Source organism: Rhea americana, unplaced genomic scaffold, assembly GCF_003343005.1.
Source record: "Rhea americana isolate MKP2758 unplaced genomic scaffold, rheAme1 scaffold_23, whole genome shotgun sequence".
NCBI classification, from domain to species: domain Eukaryota; kingdom Metazoa; phylum Chordata; class Aves; order Rheiformes; family Rheidae; genus Rhea; species Rhea americana.
Window position 1 is genome coordinate 5,474,121 of NW_028186346.1, and position 25,927 is coordinate 5,500,047.

A 25,927-nucleotide genomic window follows, 5' to 3' on the forward strand; every position below is an offset into this window, starting at 1 on the left:
ACATGGAAACAATATAAATCAAGATAAATTATCTTGAATATTATACTTCACCAGTATTATAACTTCTTTGGCTTCATATTCTGTCAAAATTTGTTCTACTTGTATGACAGACCTTGGGAATACATGGCTATTTGAAAGGAGGTAYGTACTACAGCTACAGGTTTTTCCACTCAGACTATTTATCCTAGTCTCTGTTTTTACTTACTGACATCAACACTTAACCTAACTTCTAATCTCTTCTAACTCAACATTCTTTACTGAAAGCAAGAGAAAGTAAGAAATTGTTATCATCTTACCTCATCTTTATCTGCATCTTCATCTACTTCATATAAATGAACTGGAAGCTTCTCCGATTTTGTTCCTTTACTAGGAAAGAAAAAGCTTCTAAAATACTAGAAATTTTGTGACTGTTTACACATTTTACAGCAAAAATAAGGAGGTTATTTCCATAGCTGAAGGGGACAAAGCGCAATAATATCCAACCAAAATCATGTGTTTTTCATGAAATACATTTCTTATCTTGCAGTTCTCCTAATTTGCACATCCTGGCCACAATCCTTTCATTGTTCTGCTAGTAGCTGCCCTTATACTTAGCCACCAAGAACCAAACTACTTTTTTCTCCCCACGACACTCGTAGTATCTTAGATGCAAGAATTAACATCTGCAACCACTGGCTCCTTTCAGGACAACACACTCATATGAACTGTTCACTTTACTATTGACTAGCACGCTTTCTATTAAGGGCAAGTAAAAATCAAGCCCTGGACTTTTATAAAGCCTGAAGTATTTGAGAACTTCTCACGGGGAGATAAAGCTATTTCTTAACTGATAGATACAGGACAGTAGGAAAGGATGATACAGAGCTTTCAGAGTTATGGAATTCACTGCATTTAGCCTCTCTCAGATATTTCAAGTTAAGGATCTACTATCTATAGTATCCCTGTAAAATTTTGAAAAATTTGAAGGACTGCTCTAGCAGACAGTTTAGAAAATCTGTAATATATCAGACTCTGCAGATTAGACTTCTGTTTTGAATCATCCTGTGGAAAAACTGCACTAATATCTGCTCTAACTCTCTCAGCAGATGTAGCATACATTGACATAAGGCACAAATCCAAGTCCCGATAGTACAGCTAGCCTCTGTAACTAGGAAACTGGCCAATCATGTGAACTGTGATTGACAATAGACTAAGCTACTGCACCTTCATTTTGCTCAAAGAATTGAGTCAATTCTCATTCTTCCTTTCTTTATTTACACAGTACAAATATAAACTAGTTCTTGTGCCATGAGTTATCTTTGAAATAGCATTCAGAGAATCCCTCCAGGAAACCATTCAAGAGAGCAAATCATTCAGAGAAGATGAATGAATTTGATGATATTTGATATTCACTTTGTAACGAGAAAATATAGGTATAAAGGTTTAAAAATGGAAAGGAGCTGAAACAGAAACTGAATTGGAGAAGGTCATGACTTAGAGACTAATAAAGTTAAAACGCTGTGAAAAAAAACATCTACGCCAAGACAAAGTTTAGAAATAGAGTTACTACAACACAGAAAATATACAAGAAGAAAATTTTCTTATGAAGGAATAATAACAAAGAAACGGGTTAACTGCATAGCACTACGGTAGCAGACACACATGCTAAAAAAATGACAAACTGMAATGCAAAATGTTATCTAGACATAGGAAGGATAAATCAGGTATGTTAGCAGAAGTAATATTTCTGTTCTGAAGTTGTTAATTTAAAAGGGACAATTCAGAAATGAATGAAAAAACAGTGTAATCTCCCTCTGATTCACCTTTCCCACTTCTTAACCCGTCAAAAAAATTATAAAGACTTTCAGAATGTGAAGAAAGTCTTCAGAAGGCATATCTTTAGCTCATATATGAAACATAGCAGAGCTTTCCACTCTCCTGTTGAAACCAAATCCCTTAATTAGTGTTTTGACTAAAACTTTCCTTCCAAAAACTTCTAGTTTTTATCATTTATTAATACAAAATTACACATTAATAAAAAGCACTTATAGCACAGTAAAACTAAATTTGATTAAATATCTAGCAAGAGCTAATTAATATCTATATTCATCATTTTCATATTTATGCTGAAAATGTTTTATTTGCTGTTACATATTTCTCCAATAACTCCTCTGACAGAAGCATATAAAATTAATCGATTACTTTTAAGTAATCGTGAATTAGTAGCAGATTTAATCTCTGTAACAAGGATGAGCATATGCACTTAAAAAAGAGCTAATTCATTTTAAAATGAATTTCACCTCATGTTTACATTTCTAAACCGCCCTCAAAACACTGTCTGCTTTTCAAGAGCATACGGTATATTCTTACCGCACTCAAAAGTAATTGTGTCCAGTTCTCTCAGTTCATAGAATCACAGAGTCAGTAAGGTTGGAAGGGACCTCAGGAGATCATCTAGTCCAACCTCCCTGCTCAGCAGGGTCACCTAGAGCATGTTAGACAGGGTTGCATCCAGGCAGGCCTTGAAGATCTCCAGAGAAGGAGACTCAATACCCTCAAAATATTTGTCTGCAATAGGCTCTATTCTCTAAGCTCTTAGAGAGAGAGCTCAAAATTTCCTCTGAAGCTACAGAAATCAGGATATACTGATATTAGTTTCAACTAAACTTTAGCCTGTTTTAGTTATCCTATTTACTCTTACATTATCAGCAATACCAATTCTTGCTTTGACCTTTCTGTGAATGACTAAGACAGCTTTACTAAGAGATCTTTCTAGGAAATAATTTAAGTTGATTTTACACCTTCAAGTTCATTAGTATTAATTCCATCCTAGAAATCTTAAGGACATTAAGTGTATTAAACACTGATATAGCTTATTTCAATTTATACATTAAATAAATTAATATATTTCTATAATAGATTTATTTTAAATATAGTTAAAGTTCCTTCACAAATTTAAAATCTGCATTATACCACTGCATAACATACATACTTTGGAAGCTGTCGGAAGTCTGCTGAGTAATCTTCGTATCTATAGTTAACAACATGCCAGTCTGAATTGTAGGTTTTGATGCACTATTTAAAACACAAAAACAAAACAGAACAGAAAACCCCAAATATCAGTATTAATTGGAAGAGGATTAACTAACAGCATACCCTAGACACACAAAAAATCTCCTATGTTATGGACATTTATGAAATACTATCATTACCTGTTGAATATATGCTATATGTAGAAAAAACATACCTTCAACTCTGAAGTTTCTCTTAACTGCTTGCATGAGTTGGCATTCCCTTGGTTTTGACCATGATCTTAACTGCTTTACCTTTAGTTTCTTTTGAAGCTTTTAGGAAAAAAAATCTTGTCAATTACAATTCTTCCAGTGCTTTTTTTATTATCTATTGTTTTTCAACTGATGCGCATTAAGGTAATGTTTTAACATCTGAAACATGCATGTTGTAAATGTCTGTTGTAATTCTAAGAAAACTGAGGGAGCTCCAAACAGCAGAATCTACCTCAAACCTTAATATGATTTCTTCATAATGATAGTTACCCTTAATACCTACCCTAAGCAATTCTAAGATAAATTTGAGGAYGCTAGACAAGGAGTGAGGAATGCTATGGGTGAATCATGACATTTAATGAGCTACAGCAAGAGCAATTGCCTGGAAAATAGTACATTTGTATTTTGAAGGATATTCAAATCTTTTTGAAATATTAGGTGCTGTATTTGCATACAGCTAAGTCTATTCACATAACAAAATTTTGTGCCATATAGTTACTGGCAATACTTTGTTAGTTTTATGTTACTTGTGGAAGCCAAGATAAATCAGTACTTTTATGTTTTAACAGTATGGGTGGAGTACAATGTCATTTTCTGCAATCTTGTCCAGGGCTCAGTGATGCAATTGATTTTTAACAGCTGCAAGCATGCAGTTCGAATTTAAATATTCATTTAAGTGCACTAAAAGTTTATGTTTAGATACATATTTGACTTCAGTTGCTCTGTAACAGTACGTGCAATGTGTTTATATTGTAATATTGAGTTTCCAGAGTCACGCTTTTCAGCTGCAGAGGAATATTGCCTTGACTTCTAAGATGACCAAAGGTGATCAATTCAGATGCTGGCTCTATTCACTATTTTCTAGTGGTTTTTTTTTTTTTTTTTTTTTTTTTTTTAAGATACACTCATAGCAGATGACAATGTCTTATTGAAACACATTACTTGTTGCAAAAAGCTGTACTGCAGTAAACTGTACTGCAAGACAAAGAAACTGTACCAAAGTTTCTAAGTTCTACAGGTAATGATAGTAAATCAGCAGTCAGGGTAAATATTGCCCTCTACAAATGCTACAGTTAGGAATACCTCTGTTCCAGCAAAATGTACAAACTTACTATGAACAAACATATGAATAATTATGCCATGGAAGAAAATAGTCTGGGATGAAATTCTAACAGAAAAATGAAATTATGTTGATTCATTCAGATTTACTGGTGCTCCCAACATTAGTCAAAGGTATGCAAATCAACCCTAATCATCTGGGAAAGCTCAAAGCATAAAAAGTTAGGGTGCAGAAAAGCATCCACAAAAGGCAATTACACTGATGAGATAAAGTTATCCTGTACTTTCCACGAAACAACAGAAAAAGTACCAATTGCCACTGTCAAATAAATGCAATAAACATTTAACAATATTTTTTTTTTTTTAAGAGTAAATGAAACAGAAACAGAACAATGCCTATATAGTATTTCCACTAAACACAGCCACATACAGTTCCAGCATTACCTCAGTTACAAACAAACTTTGAGCTTCTTTCTCCGCATTTTCAGGAACGGTTGAATGTATGTATCGACTCTGCCGTTTCAATAATGCTGTCTGATAAACAACAACAGCAGAAAATTAATGAAACTCACAATTAGAACAAAGACGGTATAATAAGACAACACTCAAGTTACATCACTGCAAGTACGAAGCTGGAAGCCCAGCAGAAAACATCCTGTGAATTCAGTTTCAAAACTGCCAATCCAAAATCTGTTTTCATTCAAAGACTACCAACTTGTTCCTATTTTATACAGCAAGATCAAGAGGATGAGATTGGAATCAGTAAGAATTAGATGCCATAAAAAAGTATTTTCCTCTATTCCATTAAAATGGGCAAGAAAATACTAGTAAAAATAACTCCACCTTGGTAACATAATTTCAATATCTGAAGATAGACATTTAGGTGGTGGTATTACTGTATATAAAAATTATTACTCAAAAAAAGTAACAAACCCAAAGTAAAATAAAAAGAGTAGTTCAATGGCAGATCTCAGCTGGCAAAACTGAGACTTGCACTGTTAAATCAAAGGTGAGAAAGAAGGCCTTGATTTCTGCATACACTTGAGTGCATCAAAAGACACTTCTAAATTAGAACTTAATCCCATTCTATGCCAGAGTTCAGAGAAGCAAAAGGCTGCCACAGAGCAGGAAATCTCTCATGATCATGAAATTTTACTTCTAAGACCAACATTAAAGTAAGCCACAGGCACTTATGTGTAAAAGATGAAAACTTTACAGTCTCAGAATCTTCACAGCGAGTGAAAATAATTGCAAAGCAATGTAAATGATTTTACATCATGTGAAAACATCAAAAAAAAAAAAAAAGTCTCATGGCTTGGGTCACCAGGTAGACATGGAAGTTTCCACAGCCTGGGCCTACAAGCCTACAAGGGAGTTTTGATCCCTCACTTGCAGCAGTACAAGAGTACAGGTAACAAACATTACAGCATTAGGAAGGATCAGGGATGTGTGTGAAAAGAAAAAACTCTTCGTGTTAATGGGCAAGAAGAAACAGTACACGAGGATAATATTGTAAATTGTCTCCATTGAAAGTTTACTCCATAGGGTGATTTCAGTATTTCTGTTGTTACCAAAGCCTCATCCTGTTATCTGGGGAGCACATTTGAAGTTACAATATTAAAGTATAGTAAAGATTTWAAAAAAAGAAAATTTATCATATAATCATGAACAAGTGGTCCACTTAGTCCAGTACTCCAATGAAAAGTGTCGATACTAACTGCCTGAATGGGAGGTGGGGAGAGAGCAAGAGCAAAAATTACAAAACAAAACAAAACAAAAAATCACAAGTCCAATATATCTTGTAATATGTAGTTATAGAAATCTTCCTTTTGCTAAAGACTACCCTGTGTCCTACAGCAAGATATTCATGCACACCAGAAAGCATTTAAGAATCAAGTGATCTGAATTCTACAAACATGTTTCTTGTTTTAATCACAAGATTAAGAAAAAGTTATTTCAAACCACATTAAGTTTAAAATATTTGTTTTCAAAAACATACTGAAATGCACAACTTGATTGTTTATTAAAAGCAGCATAGATTTTGGGGTTTTACACTACAGGAAACAATATATAGCTACACAGTATAATATTACAATACATGATTTTTTTGAATCAAATACAAAAACTAACAGCTCATTTTTACATTAGCAGGTGTTCAGCACCTTGAATATTCATGAACTCCACAAACTAAAACATGGTTCTTTTACTTTTCAACCTCAGGTCAAAAAGTGATTCAGTAGATATTATATGAAAACATCACCATCATCATTAACAAACATTTGCAAGTTAAGCTCAGTTTTCTGACCATCAAAAAATAACCCTTTATTTGTCTTAGAAAGTAACGATGATTTGGAGAGAAAGGCAAAAATCTGATTACCATAYATCCACTGCATGCCCGCATAGGTCTTTTTTCCACTGAAAATCAAGCTGAAAGCACAGGGATAGCTACACATCCCTCTTAAATGGAAGTCAATTTTATGTTCATTCACTGAATTGAATTCCATCTGAGAGAGGCAATATATTTATTCTTCCATATAATAAAAACAGCAATCAGGTGCCAAAGAGAAACTGAATGTCCAAACTAAGAGAAAAGGTACATCATTAACTCTGCTACACACACAATTCTATTAGGAAAAAAATGTTCTCCTCTTGCTTCATAAGAGGTGTGGAAACAGGAAAGAAGAAAGGGATGACAAATTAAGCGAATGATTTTATGATATATACATCAACTGATAGAACCAATCAAAACAGTTATAGAATCCCCACCAAATTAATAACATGGCAAAGTTTCAAAGTAGTCATTAAAAAAAAGGAGAGGGGGGCAAACAGCCTTTCCTCTTTTCAAATTCTGCTTCTTCATGTTATAAATTTGCTAGACTCATAACAGATAACAATTTACAATTAATACATTACAATATGTTCTCCTGCACTTAGGGACATGGACAATCAGGGAAAAAAGAATTAAGCCAATAAGATCTAAAGGACAGGTTGTCTAGATCCTCATCTCAGCCTGAAGTCGTTTGATATTTGAAAGGAAGTTATTTATATTTTACATATAACCATACAGGCAAATATGTTTTGTTTTAAATTAGGAATTGGCATGGCATTTTCCAGGCAACTGAGAAAGCCAAGAAATCATTAACCACGTCCTACAGTATCGTGGAATTTGATAACATTGAAATAGAGGTATATACTTCTAGAATTTCTGCTGCTGTTATTTGAAACACARTTAATAATAGGAGAGTAAATTTTTCTCTATTCTTTCTCAAGTAAAAATCATTATCTTAGTACTGTAGTAAGATCAGTTACAAAGCAGAAGAGTTTAACTTGTCCACACTAGTAACTATCGTAATGCATGCCGCTTCTTTCTCAAGTGTATCATTCATCAGCTGCAGCAATTCAGAGAGCCAGGAAATGTAATGAGCGATAGTATCTTTTTTTCTGGTACAATCCCATAAAAATAATTACTAAAGCAACAGTATTTTGAAACATGAGCATCCACATACACATACAGTAAAATCCAAAAGAAAAAAAAATGGGAAGGAAACAAATGTTAAGATTGTGCAGAAGGATGTGGAAACTGCATCACTTGAACTGTTTTGCAGCAGTCATGTTTCAGCCTTTGGAGCCTGACTTACTATTTATTTCAGCATCAGGAGCTATGGAATTTGTGTCTCATGCTCTCAAAGAAGATGAAAAGCTTTCAATTACTGTGCTATCATGTAACGSAAGACAGCTTTTAACACTAGCCAGGATTCACACGCACTACCAAGGCACACAACTCTCAGACTCTTTTACTGACACTTTTCTGACTGAGTGCTAGGCATTCAGGATAATACATAGCACTATGTGCTCAGCTTTCAGAGCAGGCCATCGCAGGATGGACATCTCCCTGAGTCTCACAGCCTAGGAGCCTGCTGATCTAAACCTGCTAGAATACTGACAGTGAATCTGCAACTTGTGCACACTGCAATGGCTATAGCTTAAGATTTCCTTTTTCTGTCTCAGGTTTCTTTCTGTTTGCTAGGGAGATTTAGTATTATTTACAATTTGGGTATATTTAACTAATTTGAAGTKAGATTTTTCGTGTTATGTGTCTCAGGCTAGAAGGTGTTTTGCTGTTCTTGACAGGTTTAACAAAGGGCTCCAATTATATTTTACTGATATATATGCAAATATTTACTGCTGTTATAACTGGCATGCAATTTTCTGAGTTACGTTAGCTGAATCTCCCCATGCTTTAGGGCACAGTAACAGCAAGATGTCTGTGGTTATTTTATGATGAATGTGCTCTTGGGTGATACCAAAGAACAGCCAAAAGACAGTCAAGTATTTTATAGTAGCACTATGTATACTTAAGTATTTAAACAGTTATGTAAATGTGTATGATACGTCTTTTTTCAGGTTTATACAAAAGCCATTGCTGCAAAGTATGAATCAACAAAATCACAATCTTTAAAGAAACAGAAAATTAGAACATGTCCATTTTTAATATACAAAACATTTAATATTTAATTTAGTTCTCAAAATGATATACTTCATTTTGGGGAATAAGGTGCTAACAGCTACATTTCTGTAGCAAAAAATAATGGCAGAACTTCTTAAGCTTCCTGTGTTTTCTCCAATATCAAGGCAGTTTATGGTCTGTTTCTGAGCAATTCTACACCAAAACACGTCTCACATGCACATATTAAAAGACAAGCCAACCAACCAAGGGCATCCTTCCAGTATACAATTTAGTTCTGAAAGTAACTGCAAACCATATCTCGGTGTGATACCAAAGGCGCCCACATCAATTAATGTATGTAGATACCTCACTCTAAACAAGCCAATATGATCATGTGATATAGTTCAGTAACATGAGAGTTGCACTCTTCTGGAAGCAGTATAGCTCCGTTAAGAGTGTGTGTTTCATCCAGATTTATTCGCTTCCCAGGACTGGTTAAGAATCTTCAGCAGGGCTATTTAGCTCATACCAATACACATGGCTCTATTACTTCCAACTTGAACATCAGTTCATTTCACTGTCTCAGTTACCTCTGTAGAGAGCTACAACGAAGACTGAAGACATGCTACTATTTTTCACACTTTACAAATACAATTAAAGTACTTTCTCATAACTGTGGAGCTAGATGGAGTCATTTGGTTGAATGCCAATTAGTATACTTACGCAGTAGTTAAAATTCATGTAAGCCCTCATATATTTTCTTAGGTCAAGAATCTCAGCACAAGACCATAATGATGTGATGTATACCTGCCTCCTCTCCTCAATTTCCATATAATCCAAGGGGAAAAAATGTTGCACAAAAAGTATTTAAACTCCAACACTGCAACTAAATCCAGATGACTCAAAACTAAAAGGAAAAACATCCCAGTGAGGCACCCAAATACCTTCAGAATAACTGCAGGATAACTTTGTAATGACATACTTGATTTGTTTTGGAACATATCCATATTGCTTGTGCTACAAGTAAACTCATCCTATATTGAGAAAAAAAAAACTTTACTATAGGAATGGAGATAATATGCAGGAGTTAGGTAATTTGAAACAAAAGTGTTTAGATAGAAAGTATCTTACTGCAAAGCAATTTGTTCATGGTTCCTTTTAAGAATTTACCTACTATGCAGTTAAGGTAATCATCACCTCCCCATTYCACATTCATTGAGTTATGATTTCAATACGATCTATGAAGGTGGTCCATTTTAAACTAATGCTATTTGAATAAGAAGTTATTTCATTATTTAGTAAGTCACTGAAATTCAGGTGACTTAGAACAATTGAAATAAACCATGGATAGGCACAAAAATGGATACAAGAGTGCCCACCGGATATAGGACAGACTCTTGCTAGGAGGCAAGAGTAAAATCAGAGATAAAATCCTGAATGACTGATGGCACTGTTACTGGGAATAGCAAGAGAATTAATAGGAGAGGTACTAATGGGGGGAAAAAAAAGTCATTTTATCATTATAGGTAACTAAACACAATATATTGGGACTATACTGAAAATCAAACAAGAGAAGTAGCTAGAAAAGTAAAATAACTGTGAAAAACAAATGAACTGAAAGCTTAGAGAGTCGAGTTATTCAGAATGAAAGCAAGCTCAAGGACATTAACTGTAAAAAGATCTCTAAATATAAAGAGATCATCTCCTAAGATTTATTGAGAATTAAGTTAGGGAATAACCTGATTAGAGAATTAAGTGCAGAAAACTTTCATCCTTTCTCTCTTCAAGCAAGTACCTTTTGAAGGGAAAAAAAAAAAAAAAAAAAAAGCAAGCTATGCATGGTCCCAGGAAGCCAGTTACTGAGCACGCTTTCCAGTTCCACAACATACTGTTCACATCAGTTCTCCCTCAATAGCCAGCTTCTGTGAAGTTGTAGGAGTTGCAAACTGACAGTGATAATGACAAGGAATATTGAATGAGACATTGAGCGATTCTCACAATATGGTAGGAAAAGTCTGAACCCAGTATCAAAATGGTAAAAGTAATTAGAAGATGATAGAATTAAGACAATTCTCTTTTGCTACTATTCCAATACCTAGCTGATACTTAGAAAATTATATTCTGTAATTTGCTTGAGTGGAAATGATAGTAAGCCAGTTACGTAAACATTTTTGTAACAAAAATCATAATGACATCATAAATGTACTTGACATACTTCAATATATTACACAAATCCCAAACACTCGAAAACTGCAGTTAGCAATCAGAACAGCAGAGTACAAAAATCTTTCTCCATACAGTTCATTTGTTACAAAATCAGCTTTTAAATTCCTGTAAATGTTCTAATTATATAAAAAATTTGCCTACTAACTTATATTCCAGTTAACTGCACTACCTGAAAAAAWATATATATATATCAGTTATCCAAATTAAGCACAAACATTTGTCTCCACTTCCTGCCAATATAAACTCAACTTCGGAACAAATTCGATATTATCATCAACTTGCCTCTATAAAACCATGTAACTTATTCTGTAATCTATAAAAAAAAATTGTAGGAGAAGGTTGAAGTTTCAGTGATATCAAGGTGCTGAGGAATAAACATTAGAAGAGATTCTCAATGCTGCTTGAAGTGGCTGAAAGGCCATGCTACTAACAAAATAACCTTACTTTTAATGCCTCTATAAATTATCCGGGCTTTGCTTCCTTTTTAGGCAAGTGTTTTTTAGATTTCAATCGGTTTAACCTGATTAATACAAGAGGAAAAACTTTGAAAGAAATATGAACTGAATGCTGTAAGAGGAAATGGCTTGAGCATATTTTTATACAATGGTAGGAGTTTCCACCTATAAACTGTTCAAAGTGCATATGCAGATAGTTCTAAATACTCTAGCTCAGTATTTTAAATTCATCTTATGGGGGATGAAGGTAGCACCAAGCATTTGAGCTGAGGCTTACAAAGAGCTACCAACACATTGTGTAAAACCATCAAGTTAGAAAAAAAGTATTAAAAAATACAAGTGAAGCAGAATGGCAAATATGGAAAATATGTTGTTATTTAAAAGATTCAAATGATATTGGCAACCATCTCAAGATTAAAGGCTTCAAAAATGTACTTAAGTTTATGGAAAACCACACAGGGTTATATAGTTCAACTTGCAGAAGAATAAATAACAAGATAATGAATACTACAAAAAAAACAGGAGGTTTCTGTTCTCTGAATCAGTAATACTTTAAAATATTGTGTAGAGATTTAAACTCAGAGGTTGTTGAAAACAAAAGGTAGATAGCTCAGAGTGGTATTGGAGAGTCATATGCTTGCACCAGTAAATTTTAGAAAAAGATACTTCTAAAAAGTTTCATACTGTAAATCTGTCTTCACATAAATCAAGTTGAGGCTAAAATGGGATTCTACCAAAGACGATGGGGGGAAACGTAGAAAATGAGTCCAGATATTACAGTGATGACAGATAAACAAGTAGGAAATCTGACTATGTTCCAAAATTATGACCACCTGAAGGGAATCCTTTGATATAACACACTTGGCTGCCCTGATGAAAATCCAGTCACAGAATTCAAGCAAAGAATGACAAAAGCCAAGCTAGTTTGTGAACAAAATTCAGMCACTCCCTTTAAAGGGTCAGACTGATAACCATGAAGAAACTTCAGATTTCTGACAGTAAGATATTGATATAAGATGCATGATAATAAGAACTACAAAACAGATTTCTTGAAACAGAAGTTAAAAACTTCAGCTATCCCATGGGCTGCTCAAGCAAAATGTCAGAATATATTCTTGATTGGTTTGTTTCTGCTGCTTTGATAATTAGGAGCTGGTCATCAGAATGACTCTCAGTAACTGAATTAATCCATTAGACAAAAATATGCTTAGCAAAAATACCATTGGTTCTTCTTGGTCTGCAGTACAAGATCCACGCTGTGGAAAGGGATCCAGTTCATATGGCTTACTTGCATTTTTCAGTTCCAAAACCACTACATGGTGTAGGTGGGGGTCATTGTGAGTGATTTGAAGACTAGTATCATTACATAATGTTCACAGACAGTACAATTTTCTTTTGTGAGAAATCTTACTTATACAATCTTTCAAACTTTCACAGGTGGCAGAGAATACATGAAGTTCAAACTACTTTCTAAATATCTGTAGCTTTCTAAAAACTGAATCTCTAACTCCGAGTGGGAAGGCTCTGAGTAGAAAGTTATTCATGTAAGAATCAGTGATAATGAAGCACAGACTGAACAAAAATACAGTGTCCAGGCAGACTCAGGTAAATACTGTAATACACTACAGAATATGTGAAAAAGCCAATGTGTGCTACAGGATTTTATATGCTCTTYTGTAGAAATAGCTCATTTTCAACTTTCACTGTGATAAACACAACCTTAGCTTCAACTACTTAGCTGAACAAAGTGCTCAACATATCAACGTAGGTTTTGAAAGAGTAAGTCTAACTGAGGTATTCAAATATGACACAGCCTCTGTACGACACAGCCCGAAGAAGTACTTAATTTACAGCTAGTTCAGATGTCTGCATACTTTTCAAACATAGGTAGACATTTTGACTGCAAGTACAGAGGGCGGGTATATAAGAGAGACTCTCTTCATTATTTACAATAACTATAGTCTCAAACATATTTTGCTGGTTACTCTAACTTGTTGTAGCGAAGATTCAAAAACAGTGTATTTACACAGAAAAACATAGCTGTTCTACAAAAATGTACTACAATTAGCACAAATTTCAGTTAAGTGCAACTTCCTTAACTCTTTTAAGTTAGTGTAACTTTAGAGCCCCGTTATGCACTAGATATCTTGTCAAAACCCAATTTTGGCTGATGACACATAACTGAAAATCACAACTTTCATTTAAACAGGTTCCTACCCTTCACTGTTATGGAAGGAAAAAATAGTTTTAAGAATTTAAATGTGATAAAAAAAATTTTTTTTGAAGGAATATCACAATTCCTACTTCAGAAAGACAGAAATGTTCTTTAAAATGACCTCATAATCTGAAAGGATGAAGAAATTGTTATTTCTTCTACTGCAACCTGACAGAATAAATCAAGTAGCCTAAAGAGGCTCCGATGGCATAAAGAGGCTCTGATGGCAAACATTTTTTACATCTGTTTTTTAAAGTTAAAAAGATAGTTAAATAACAAAGAAGTGGAAACTTACTATTTCATGACTAGTGCTACTAAAAATCTGATTAAAAAGAATAAAAAAGTGAAATTACCTGAAAGTCATCATAAGGAAAAAGCAGCATCTCACGTAAAGCATCATTCAAAATTTGTGTTTTCCTCTGAACGATGACATTTTCATAGTCTATTGGTTCAATGAGCTTGGGTTTTGCCTACAAAAAAAGAAAGAAAAAAGAAAGTATATTGTGAAAAATTGAAACTGTTGACTCATTTTAAGAGGTTACTCTGTAAAAAGAGGTGGCAAATGCAGATTTCATCTATATTACAAACAGAAAGTATTCAAAATGTAGAGTAAGTTGTCACATGGGTTGGTGCAACTGATATTTATATAAATGAGCATGCTATTTGCTTCAGAAGGAAGAAACATACTAATCTCAAAGTCAGGTGTATTTAACATAAGAACATATCAAGGCCAGTTTCTGGCATCATTATAGCTAGTCAGACAAAATGAGATTTATACATTTTGCTACACCTGATGTTAACAAACTTTCAAAATCCAGTTGTACTACACAGAAGAAACATCTTGATTAGCAATTAGTAATTGCTAAATTTAAAAGTAGAATTAATCATTAGTATGGCAGTAATATTTCTGAGAAACTATTAAGTGGGGTTTTTTTTCCTCTAGAAATAAATCAAATAAATTATCTGTCAAAGAATTTGGAAAACTTTAGTCACAAAAAGTTACCAAGGCTTACTTCACAAGTTACCCAAGTTACCAGAGATTCTCTCATACCTACCAAGACATAGTTTTATCATTAATAAAAACCCAGAAGCATAAGAGAGCAAAAATTGAAAAAGTCAGAAAACAGTATGTGGAAAGTAAAGTTCCTAAGAAAAGGTGATGAATGAAGTACTCTTCTGTCAACAAAAATTGCTGCTATTTACAGTCACTCTGGAAAGATTTCCTAAAAGTTCATCACCTATATTGTGTAACAGTATGCTCAGCCCCAGMCAATACAGCTAGCAGCCACATTTGAAGAYGATTCTGTTGAGCTTATTACCTTTCTCCTCTGAGGAGAGGCAAAGAGCAACCATTGAGCTGGCTGTATACTATATTCCGAAACATTTCAAGACCTTAGCACCTGAGCTACAGCTTCTGCTACATCTTCTCCTCTTGTCCACRAACCTGGCTCATCACAAAGCCACAAATTAACACTGCTGTTTAGCAGAGACATCTCAATTTTATGTTCCTGTACACATCTATAGCTACATTGGAACATTTTGACTTAGCTTAGTAAAAGCATGAGATAAGCATGGAAGTGCAGCATAAAGGAAAAGGTTACATCTTCTTTAACTAAACACAAATTTCAAGGTAACTTTAACTCTTTGAACATTCGGACTACTGTAATTGGACCCAAACCACTGAAACTGAGCRCTCCAAACTTCCTTAGTTCTCAAAAGGGCAAATGAGTCTTCTTCACTCATGCACTTCTACTATTCTAGATACACTTTCTACTAAATTATTCCTTCACAAAATTTTTATTTGGACAGCCCAGTTGTGATAGACTGTCATGATCAGTTTTGATTCCACAGAAATTCCAGTACTTTTACAAACAATCTCCAACTCTTCAGAAAGGTAATAATTGTCTCGTATAAATTWGTTTTCCTAGGCCCATGAAGCAGGGGTAACACAGAGTATGAAGAGACATTGCTGCTCTTTAAGTAAAGTATAAGACAACATTTCTTTCATGAAGAAAGATACTTTCACAGCTGACTATCTTTCTCCTAACTTCCATGTAGGAAACAGGACTCTTATTTGTTCAGGCAAGCAAGATGCTCACCTTGTCTCATGATGCTGCTACAACAGCCTCCTTCACCAGTAAAATAACTTAAAAAAATTATGTATATTCCACATCAACAACCAATGTACAAAGTAAGTTTAGGTCTCTCTTAATCTTCTAGACTGCTGATAATTCTTCCTACCCTACTTTAGAAGCAAAGAGGTTACAAGTATTGCCAGTTTAGAACCAGATTTATTTAAAGCACTTTCATCTCAGTAAAATCAGACCTCATAATCCCAGTACAACTACAAGGAAGAGAACAGGTATAGAATCCTATATTCTACTTTGAGTCTTTGTTTCTTTGCCATATCACAAAAAGCCTTAACATCAAACAATTCATAAGCAAAAGTCTACATTTGGCTGTAAAAAAAAGGTCATTTGGCAGTAAGTACAACTCTTTGAGGTGAGTAAATCAAAGTTTTATTAACAAGATTGATATAAACCCCTAGAAAATTTGCTACCTCTTATGCTTTTCTTCTTCACTCTGAGTATAGACAAAAATACCCTGGCATCACATTCCCCCCCCCCCATCTACAGTCACAATACAGAKTTGGGGATATAGAGCTCCTACCACAAATAAGAAAAACTCCCAGCTTCCATCTTCAAGCGGATCACCAAGCTTGAGCTCTTTTGCAAGGTACTCTGATGACAAAACAAGGCTTTGGGACTACTACACTACCATGGTCTTAGAACTGGCCAAGCTGGCATCCTGTTACTCAGGATGCAATGAAGACACCCTACACATTCTGAATCTCAGATGACAGCCTTAGAATTTGGGTCCTAACAGCAAAAAGAAGAGGAAGAAGACAAAAAGTGACAGCTATACAGTTCTGATGTTTAAGAAAGAAAATGGTAAACTGATTCTCTGGTTAAACTGAAAGTCAAGTATCAACTAACAGAGGTACCTGGAAAATGAACCACAATATCTGGACACTCACTTTCTTGGCAAAATAAAATATTGAAAAATGAGAGCATCACCAAGAAAAAAAAGGGGGGGGGAGGGGGAAGAAAAATACCAAAAGGACATAAGACAGGGCACACAGATCCAAACACTAAATTTGGTACAACACTGTAATAAGATCCTTTACAACATGACTACTCCTAACTTCTGAAGAGTTAGTCATGAGAAATGATGTGCAATGTGTTATAAAGTGACAGGTTGATATAAGTCTGTTATACATTGTCCAACCTTTAGAAGAAGCAAAAAGTAAATAATCCAAATTAAACTGGGTCTGAGAAATGAATAGGACGGAAAAAAAATAGTTCTGTACAGAATTTTCTTCTCTAGGCCAAATAGGCCCAAGCTCTCTCAACCGTTCCTCACATGGCAGATGCTCCAGTCCTCCAATCATCTTCGTAGCCCTACGCTGGACTCTCCCCAGTAGCTCCAGGTCTCTCTTGTACTGAGGAGCCCAAAACTGGATGCTTCAGAAAGCTAAGGGTGTGGCTTTACAACAAGCTTAAATTGAGCCAAAGGAGACAGACTCCAAAAGGATCCTTCTTCCTTCGCAGTATGTTCCTGAGCCCTCTCACACTAGTATCTACAACTAAACAGCCACGTTCTGAGGCAAATTAGGCAGATGATCGGACATCATGAGGTTCCGCCCAGCCAGGTAACTTTCAGTCAGATCAGGTCACGGAAATGCTGTTCACATGCTGCAGGATAACTTGTGCCAACAGCCGAGAGCTAATGGAATCATTTCAGAAGCAGACCGGAATCAGATTACTAAACAGAATATGAAACTTTGTCCTAATTAAAGCTGCTGCAAAATAATTTGTAAATTCTGGTACTTAGGTTTCAGTGTAACACATAATTGAAAAAAAAAGTCCTCTAAAAATTTTATTTCAGGCTACATACTTTAATATATTTAAAATTTAACTTGAAAAACTTTTTAAAGGAAAGATGTAACATATACATGGTCAACAAAATTATAAACTTCATCATACTAGGACATTTGCTGCCTGAACTAGCAAGTGCAATTACCACAGTATCAAATCACAGAATCACAGAATGGTTGAGGTTGGAATGGACCTCTGGAGATCATCTAGTCCAACACCCCTGCTCAAGCAGGGTCACCTAGAGCACATTGCACAGGATTGCATCCAGATGGGTTCTGAGTACCTCCAGAGAAGCAGACTCCACAACCTCTCTGGGCAACCTGCTCCACTGCTTTGTCACTCATACAATGAAGAAGTTTCTCCTCATGTTCAGGTAGAACTTCCCGTGGTTCAGTTTGTGCCCATTGCTTCTTGCCTTGTCACTGGGCACCACTGATAATAATCTGGCCCCATCCCCTTGACACCCTCCCTTCAGGCACTTATACACATTGATAAGATCCTCCCCCCCCTCAGTCTTCTCTTCCCYAGGATGAAGAGGCCCAGCTCTCACAGCCGTTCCTCATAGGGCAGATGCTCCAGCCCTCTAATCATCTTTGTAGCCCTATGCTGGACTCTCTCCAGTAGCTCCACATCTCTCTTGCACTGGGGAGCCCAGAACTGGACACAGGACTCGAGATGAGGCCTCACCAGGGCTGAGCAGAGGGGCAGGATCACCTCCCTTGACCTGTTGGCAACAGTCTTCCTAATGCACATCAGGATACCATGGGTCTTCTTGGCTACAAGGGCACACTGCTGGCTCACAGCAAACTTGTCCACCAGGACTCCCAGGTCCTTCTCTGCAGAGCTGCTTTCCAGAAGGTCAGTCCCCACCCTGTACTGGTGCATGTGGTTATTCCTCCTTAGATGCAGGCCTCTGAGCTTCCCTTTGTTGAGCTTCTTGAGGTTTCTCTCTGCCCAACTCTCCAGCTTGTCAAGGTCTCTGTGAATGGCAGCACGGCCCTCGGGTGTACAAGTTACTCCTCCTAGTTTTGCATCTTTACACTAATTCCATTAGCACATGGCAAGAGAAAGCTGTCATCTCAAACCAGAAATGAACTTTTATTTGGTTTTGCACATGATCAGCATTTTCATCCTTTCCTAACTGGTGCTGAAGAGCTACATCTATCCTCCTCATAATTCTCTTTGGAAGGTGACCACTGGAACAATGCTAGCTTTGGTGCTTCTCATTTTACAAGCAACAGTCCAGGAAAAGAATTACTTTTACAACAACCTAGGTAAAGTTATTTCACAGGCCCCTCAAAAAGATCATGACTCTAGCACAGCCAATTCGAAACAAAATATGTACATAAGGTAGCTTCAAAGCTTCCCCAAAGTATCCAATTCATTGCAAGTGCATAGCTCTAACCTGCATCACAAACTAGGTCAACCACAAGCCTAAAGCTGATAAAAGGAACCTTAAAAGAAAATAAGCTTTGCCCTGCACAACATAAGCTAAGCAGAAGATTAAAAAAGAATCCTACCCTACTAGAAGCTTTTAAACAATCTAAAGCTTTCCAGAGCTGAGGTCCTGGGTACACATCTCTAAGTCAATGGGACACCAATACAGTGGTACCAGAAAATAATGTCAGCTTCATATTTAACCAGTAATGTATCTTCTGCTTTGCAGAAATACTATTTCTGCAAAAACCATTGAACAATTTCCTTCTCTGAAAGAAGTATAAAGTATTATTCATTTCTTTCTTAGTCATTTGTCAGATTCAAAGAGTGAGAAAAGGAAGAGGATGTTTTTATCAGTTTAAACCAGATATGAAAAAACAATAAACAGCACATTGACTTTGGCATTTAGCCAAACCTAAAACATTACAAGGAAGCAGATCTTCTCAAGCTTTTTTTCAGAAAAACCATTTTCCAGTCTATTATTTCATGTAATGTAAAGGAAAAGATTCTAGATAGGTATAGTATTATTGAATTTGATTTATGGGCCAATGGAGACAGATAAAACCCAGCCTGGTCAAGACTGCAAAATCAAGTTTACAGAAACTAAAGCCAGCCTCTCAAACGAGGCTTAACTTTTCCTATTAATTTGCAACAAATAAAAGTTATTTCCGTAATCTAAGAAAATGCTAAGAGTGCAGTATTTCATGGAATCTATCACTTAGGTTAGCCAGTGACATACTTGTAGGAAGATAAACAAAGAAAAGTATCTGCTGTATCACTTCATCTTTGCTACTGTATTTCAAGTATGCATTTTTATCAGAAATAAGAAGCACTTTAAAACAGCAGTCACGACACCAAGATGTTAACTATTTTAATCCATCACAACATGGTTTATGTATTTGAACAAAAGCTGTCAAAAGACATCTGAATAAAATGCAAGAATTTTCAGTTAGTTCAATGATTGCCTACATTATACGTTACAGAAAACGTTTGTCTCAACTGCAAGCTACAAGAAAAAGTATAGCTCATTATTTCATCTTTCACTTGTTCTCTCAAAAAACAAGGCATGGTCAGCATTTTTTATAAGAGTAATTGTTAGCCTCGTGCTACAAAAYATCATATAACTTATAAAAATATATATAGCACATATTCCCCTGAAAACTTAAGAAGGCCCCATAAAAAGCAGAAGAAAGCTTTAAGTGGTAGCAGACAACACAGTATATGAACTGAACAGCACACAGTATTATGTATTTCCCAACCTTGTCCTGTGGCAAGGCACCTGGGAAGAACAGCAAGGCTATTTAATACTCATCCTGGAAAATGGCTCATTATACCTCATGTCCCACAATCACAATAAAGTTTTCCAGATTGGGTTATTTTTTTTAATCAACTTTGAAATCCATTAAAAAAATTGTACATACCACAAAGCTTTTTCTTAGATATTACATTACTCATTACAGATAAGGTTAATTTGGTAACTTAAATTTTGGAACAGTGGGAGAGAACAAGAATTTATAGATTTATGTAAAGAACATCCTACCACTGTATACATATTTAAGTAGCATTATGTTTTCATTGACAAATTCAAAACTTTTAAGGCTCTAGGACTTCAAAAAATAAAATGCATTCTTTAAATCACCTATTCCCGTGCTTAAATAACAGGACCAAAAATGACTATCATGGCACTGACAAAAAGCCAAAGTAGATAGCTATACAGGTTTTTTTTGCACAATATTTCTTTAAAAAAAAACACAATAATCTCTGTTACATTTGTTTTTTCAGTTTACCCTGAATGGCTGAAAACCTTTGTTCTATTGTTTACCCAAGTATTAAGGAGGCTGTAATGAAAGAAAGTGGATGTTTCCAAATCTCAGCAAATATAGTCAAAATTACAAAACATCATGGTTTTATTTATAAGAAATACTTTTGGTAAAGCTCTATCAGAAATACTGAGGTGTCTTACATTTTACTACTACAAGCGTATTTTCTAAGCTTGAGCAGAGGAGTTGGACTATACGATCTCCAGAGGTCTCTTCTAACTTCAATCTTTCTGTGATTCTGTGATAAACAAAGACGGCCTGCAGAAGTTCCAGCTTCCCAGAGACACATTATCTGATGTGATGAACAATTACTACTTCCAATACAGTATCAAAGTGCAACTTGACAGCAAGTATCCTAATTTGGTGATTTCTACAACTGCTAACACACTAGCAGCTCATTCCAAGTATGGTTTTGGGCAACGCCCAGAAAAGCCAAATGCTTTTTCCATGGGCTCTTCTTGCTTATTAAACTCAAAAGCAAAAGATATTACATGGTGTAATTTGAATCACAAAAAAACAAGACAGCACACATACTAAGCTACCAATACTGAAGATACACAATGCAACTTTTCTGGGGAGCCTATCAACATTTTTGCTACCATTGCTGGATAAAGAAGTCCTATACCATCAGGAGACATATTTAATACTTCAYTAGAAAAATTAAAATCAGCCAAAGAAGAAGCTTTGATAGAACCTGTCTATAAAAATCTTTAAGGTTTTAGATTTTTGAAGCACTTCTCCTAGAATACTAACTGATTCTGGTACTGAAAATTACGTAAAAATGACAGTAGAAGAATATGTTTTCGTATATTTTTAAAAAGATGTTTCCTATTTCAGTTTTACTTTGTTGGTATCTCCTAAAAATCCTTCATCRTTTGTGAAAATATCCTTTCAAAAAGCTAGTAAAAATAAAAAAGTTTAAGTAAATCACTTTAGGTACACAATTAATTTATCCTACCACAAATTTGTCTGACTAAGTAGCTTTTTAAAGGAGATAACATGAGGGGAATGTAATYAAAATTAAATTTTTAATATGACTGTTTTAAGTGGCAAATACGCAATGACTGAAAGTTGAAGCTAGACAAATTCAGACGAACACCCACATCATCAGAAAAGCAGTAAGCTATCCAAACGTTCTGCATGTAGTTGAGCAGAACTTTACTGTTTGTTTTTTTCCCCAGCCATTAAAAAATAAGAAAAACAAACAAATAAACAAAAAGTTGACTTTAAGAGTTACACTTTATTTCAAATAGGAATTATTATAGGAAACTTTACAGCCTGTATTATGCAGAAGGTCAGACAAGGTGGTCATAGTGACCTCTTCCAGCTTTAAAAATAATAATGCAAAATTTATTCTCTTCAGCATCCACCTATAGGCAGGAGAAGCTAACTCAAGCAGATTATTTGATCAATTTACATCGTTTCAGTATCATATAGGGTGCTCAAGGTTATAAATATACACCGCCCTAAATATTCTAGCAGGCTGTCAACCGTATTTGCAAGAATTAAAGGAGTAACAAAGAAACCTTTTTGCTTCCTTGAGTTCCTGACAGCTGATCCCGTCCTATCTTTACAAGAGTACTCAAAAACAATAAAGTGCAGAGTGAATCACATGATAACTATCCATACAAAAGAAATGCATCAACACTTGAAAGAAGAAATTACAATGTTTTTAGGCAGTAATCACCTAGAAGCGTCACGAGGTTGAACCAGAACCTACTGTTCCAAACTATATTCTAAAAAGCAATCTCCTAAAATTTTAAGGTTTCTAGCCTAGACAACGAGAAGTTTTGTTGCTTATATTTGTTACACCAACTAGCAATGTATTAGTCTTACTCTCTACCGATCCACATCCCATACCAGTAAGAAAACATCTACTTTTACTACGGCAGTAAAAATCTACCGCCCTAYCACAACCCAATGAAATCAAAATGGATGTAAATGTCATTGTTAAATGAAACATATTGCCCTACTTTTTGCTTTGTGTCTAGCAACATCCCATGCAAAGTGTGTTTGCAACAAGCAGCCTAATCACCATTTCATCTAGTTTTCCTCAATAAACCCAAAAAGCAGAAGCAAAGCCATCTGTAATTACACACCATCTATATACACACTTTTCTATATATGTAACACATTAAGACAAAGACAGCAACTGAAATAACAGCAGACATTTTTGTATGTCACCTATGCTGAACTTAAACGTTCTTCCCTAGAAACACCGATCTTTGTTTTGTATGCACTCACCTTTTACAGTATTTGAAAATCACTTAACACAGGGGAAACATCAATCAAGTATGAACATTAAAATTAAATAGTACATGGAAAATTAAAACAATTCACATCATAAATGTCATAATTAAACACAGTAACCTGTTACACTTTTTTTTTAAACTAACAACATGTGCCTGTTGATAAACTACAGTATCCTAAATGTCTGTAGAAATACTACTTAAATATCCTCTTAGAGTACTCATGAGGGAATAAAAACAGTTCTAAATAAAGTTAAGCATTCCAAAGGCAGGAAAGCACACAGAAGATTAGGTCATGTTGTACTGATGAAAATCTGGACCAGAAATCAGAACACACCCATAAAAACACACACGTTGTACTAATAAAAGAATAGCAAGAAACTGAAAAGACTGTGCAAGGGAAAAGAAAACTTGTCTGACAATACAAATGTAAGCTTCTAGTTTAACACAATTAACAAGTCTCCTGAACTTTCAGGAGCACATTACTAAATGCAGATGTCCAAAATGTTTTAGTTGGATTCTTAAACACATAGTGTGGAGTTCAAACAAGTGAGGATCATAATCTGAGGATCATGGCTCCCACTAACTTCAACCACAGCTGGACAAATAAACAGGAGACCTTCATCCTTTTATTCAGCAATTAAGCATGAGATATTAGTAAGTAAAATTGAAATTTTAGCTAGAATGATTTAAGTACTTCTTTCTACTGATATATAAGTATACACTGATTAGTTTAACAATCCTCCTCTGTTATCTGAAAAGGTTTATTGTCTAAGCTGCAGCAAGTTGGTGGATTACTTACAGTTTGCTTATTATATTCTCTTGTTGTACTGTAAAAATTCCAACAGCAGTGTATAGTAGTATAAAAAGAAGCTCTTATTTGATTATGTTCCCCACATACAGAAATTTTTCACTTTCTCCTCACTGGAAACTACTTTAAAACTTTGAATTTCTAAAAAAAGATCCTTTAATTCAAGTACATCTAAACTATTTTTAGACAGTTTTTAGAACATTTAAGTAAAATCTGTGACAGTCTTTAAAGAGCTCAAAAAAWTTTTAATTGAAAGATACACTAGACAGTTAAATAATACAAGTACTAGAACTGACTTTAAAATATACATAGTTTTAAAGAAGGTTTTAAGAGCTATACAACCACACTGGACAGAACAGACACTTCAAAATAACAAATACAAAAACAAAAATCTGAAGTCACATTCAGAGAGCCAAAGACTTGGTAAACTAGAACCACAAAATAATATAAAAGACAAGAATTAAGAACAAATCTAWAATGTACCTTCACAAGCAATAATCCTGGAATTTCTCATTAGTAAGATATTAAGCAGTTTTTCAACAGCAGACACAACTGAAATTATTAAAAGGAAGAAATACCTTTTTTAAAAAATTCTTACCAGCACTACCACAGGACTGTCCACTTCTACTTCACAGGGACCTGCATCCTTGCATTGCTGCGGAGACTCTATAATAAGCTCTTTTTTAGGATTTCTGTTTGTTCTTGCCTGCATTCTTTGATCGAAAATGCAGAGGACACCAAAACTGTATGCTTTTTTAGCATCAGAGTAATCAACATGCCAGTGATACAGTGAAAACAATAGCTTTTTTCCAGGCACAAACAGCAGAAACACARCTAGGCTAACTTCTCAGCTGCAGTTTGCTAAATCTGTCATGGTGGGAATGCATGACAGACAAAGGCCAGCCCCTAAGCCTGTTGTATTCCTCTGAGAGGGGAGGGGAGAGAAAAAAAAAAAAGAAAAGAAAAGAAAAAAGAAAAAAGAAGGGTGGATCCATTTTAATGCCTTAATGATATGAATCAAATACATTATAAGAGAATCTGCATTTCTAAAATACCATTTAGAGCACTCTCAAAACCAAGGATTCAGTATTTTAAAAAACTTTTATTATAGAAGTTAGCTTATTTATTAGAATTGCATTTGAAGAAGTATARAAGTGGGGGCTTTCTATTATTATTTTTTACATTAATCTCAGTTGCCCAGGTACTACCAACAGCCAGCCATTAATTAAATGCCTCCTCTACAACTAAACCAGGAAGTTGCTCTTACTGGAGAAAGGAGGAGAGAGGAAAAAAGAGAGAGGAAAAAGCCACACAAAACCTCAAAAAAAAAAAAAAAAAAAAGGACTGGAAATCTTTTTTCAGTCTCAGAGTTAAACCAAAATTAAGGATTTTCCTCAACATCAAATTGACTTCACACTTAACAAAAAACAAAAACAAAAAACCCAAGACTCATACACTCTACAAAGACATTAACTCAAAAATAGTTCTGAAAGTCCCACATCTTTCTATGCCATTGCTTTTATCTATCACTCAAACCTAAAAAGTCAATAATTCATGAAAATATAATGGGCCAAAGATAAACTTTACTTCTCATACCTTCAACTTTCAACTACTGAGCTCTCCAAACAAGCCACAAGCCCCTCTCAGTCCCTTCACTTGCTTGAGCCAGTTTGTCCATTTCTATTACATACATTATTAGCTATTTCAGTCCATTCTTCCTTCTTTGGAACCCTCCAAACTCTGAGATAACTATCACTGATCACACTCCAAAAAAACATGGAGGAGACAATATTACATCTTTACACATCTTCAGCCACCTGGAAAACCAGAGTTCTCTGTCTTCCATCCGATTTTGTTTTTGTTGATAGAAAAAAAAAACGGGGGGAGCAATGCATAAGCAGTATTTCCATAGAAAGCACCATTAATATTAAAAACAATAAATACTTTTAGAAAAGATGTTTATCTACTTGTGAAACTTTTAATCAGGAGGACTTGCTATAAATTGAT

At 35.0% G+C, this 25,927-nt stretch overlaps 1 protein-coding gene across 8 annotated transcripts in view; it reads right to left on the reverse strand.

The window, feature by feature from the left end:
• The window catches only part of DOCK9 (dedicator of cytokinesis 9), a 143,587-nt gene that overhangs the window by 92,530 nt on the left and 25,130 nt on the right, over positions 1-25,927 (reverse strand). For 4 of the 8 annotated variants that reach the window (XM_085305985.1, XM_085305987.1, XM_085305986.1 and 1 more), the window contains exons 2-5: positions 14,019-14,135; positions 4,767-4,856; positions 2,972-3,054; positions 297-366 (exon numbers count right to left, since the gene is read on the reverse strand). In XM_085305985.1, the coding sequence (XP_085162111.1) occupies positions 297-366; positions 2,972-3,054; positions 4,767-4,856; positions 14,019-14,135 (360 nt within the window). Of the gene's footprint in view, positions 1-296; positions 367-2,971; positions 3,055-4,766; positions 4,857-14,018; positions 14,136-23,104; positions 23,125-24,498; positions 24,787-25,927 lie in introns of those variants that run through there. The other 4 variants (XM_085305984.1, XM_085305988.1, XM_085305989.1 and 1 more) reach the window with 4 other exon arrangements.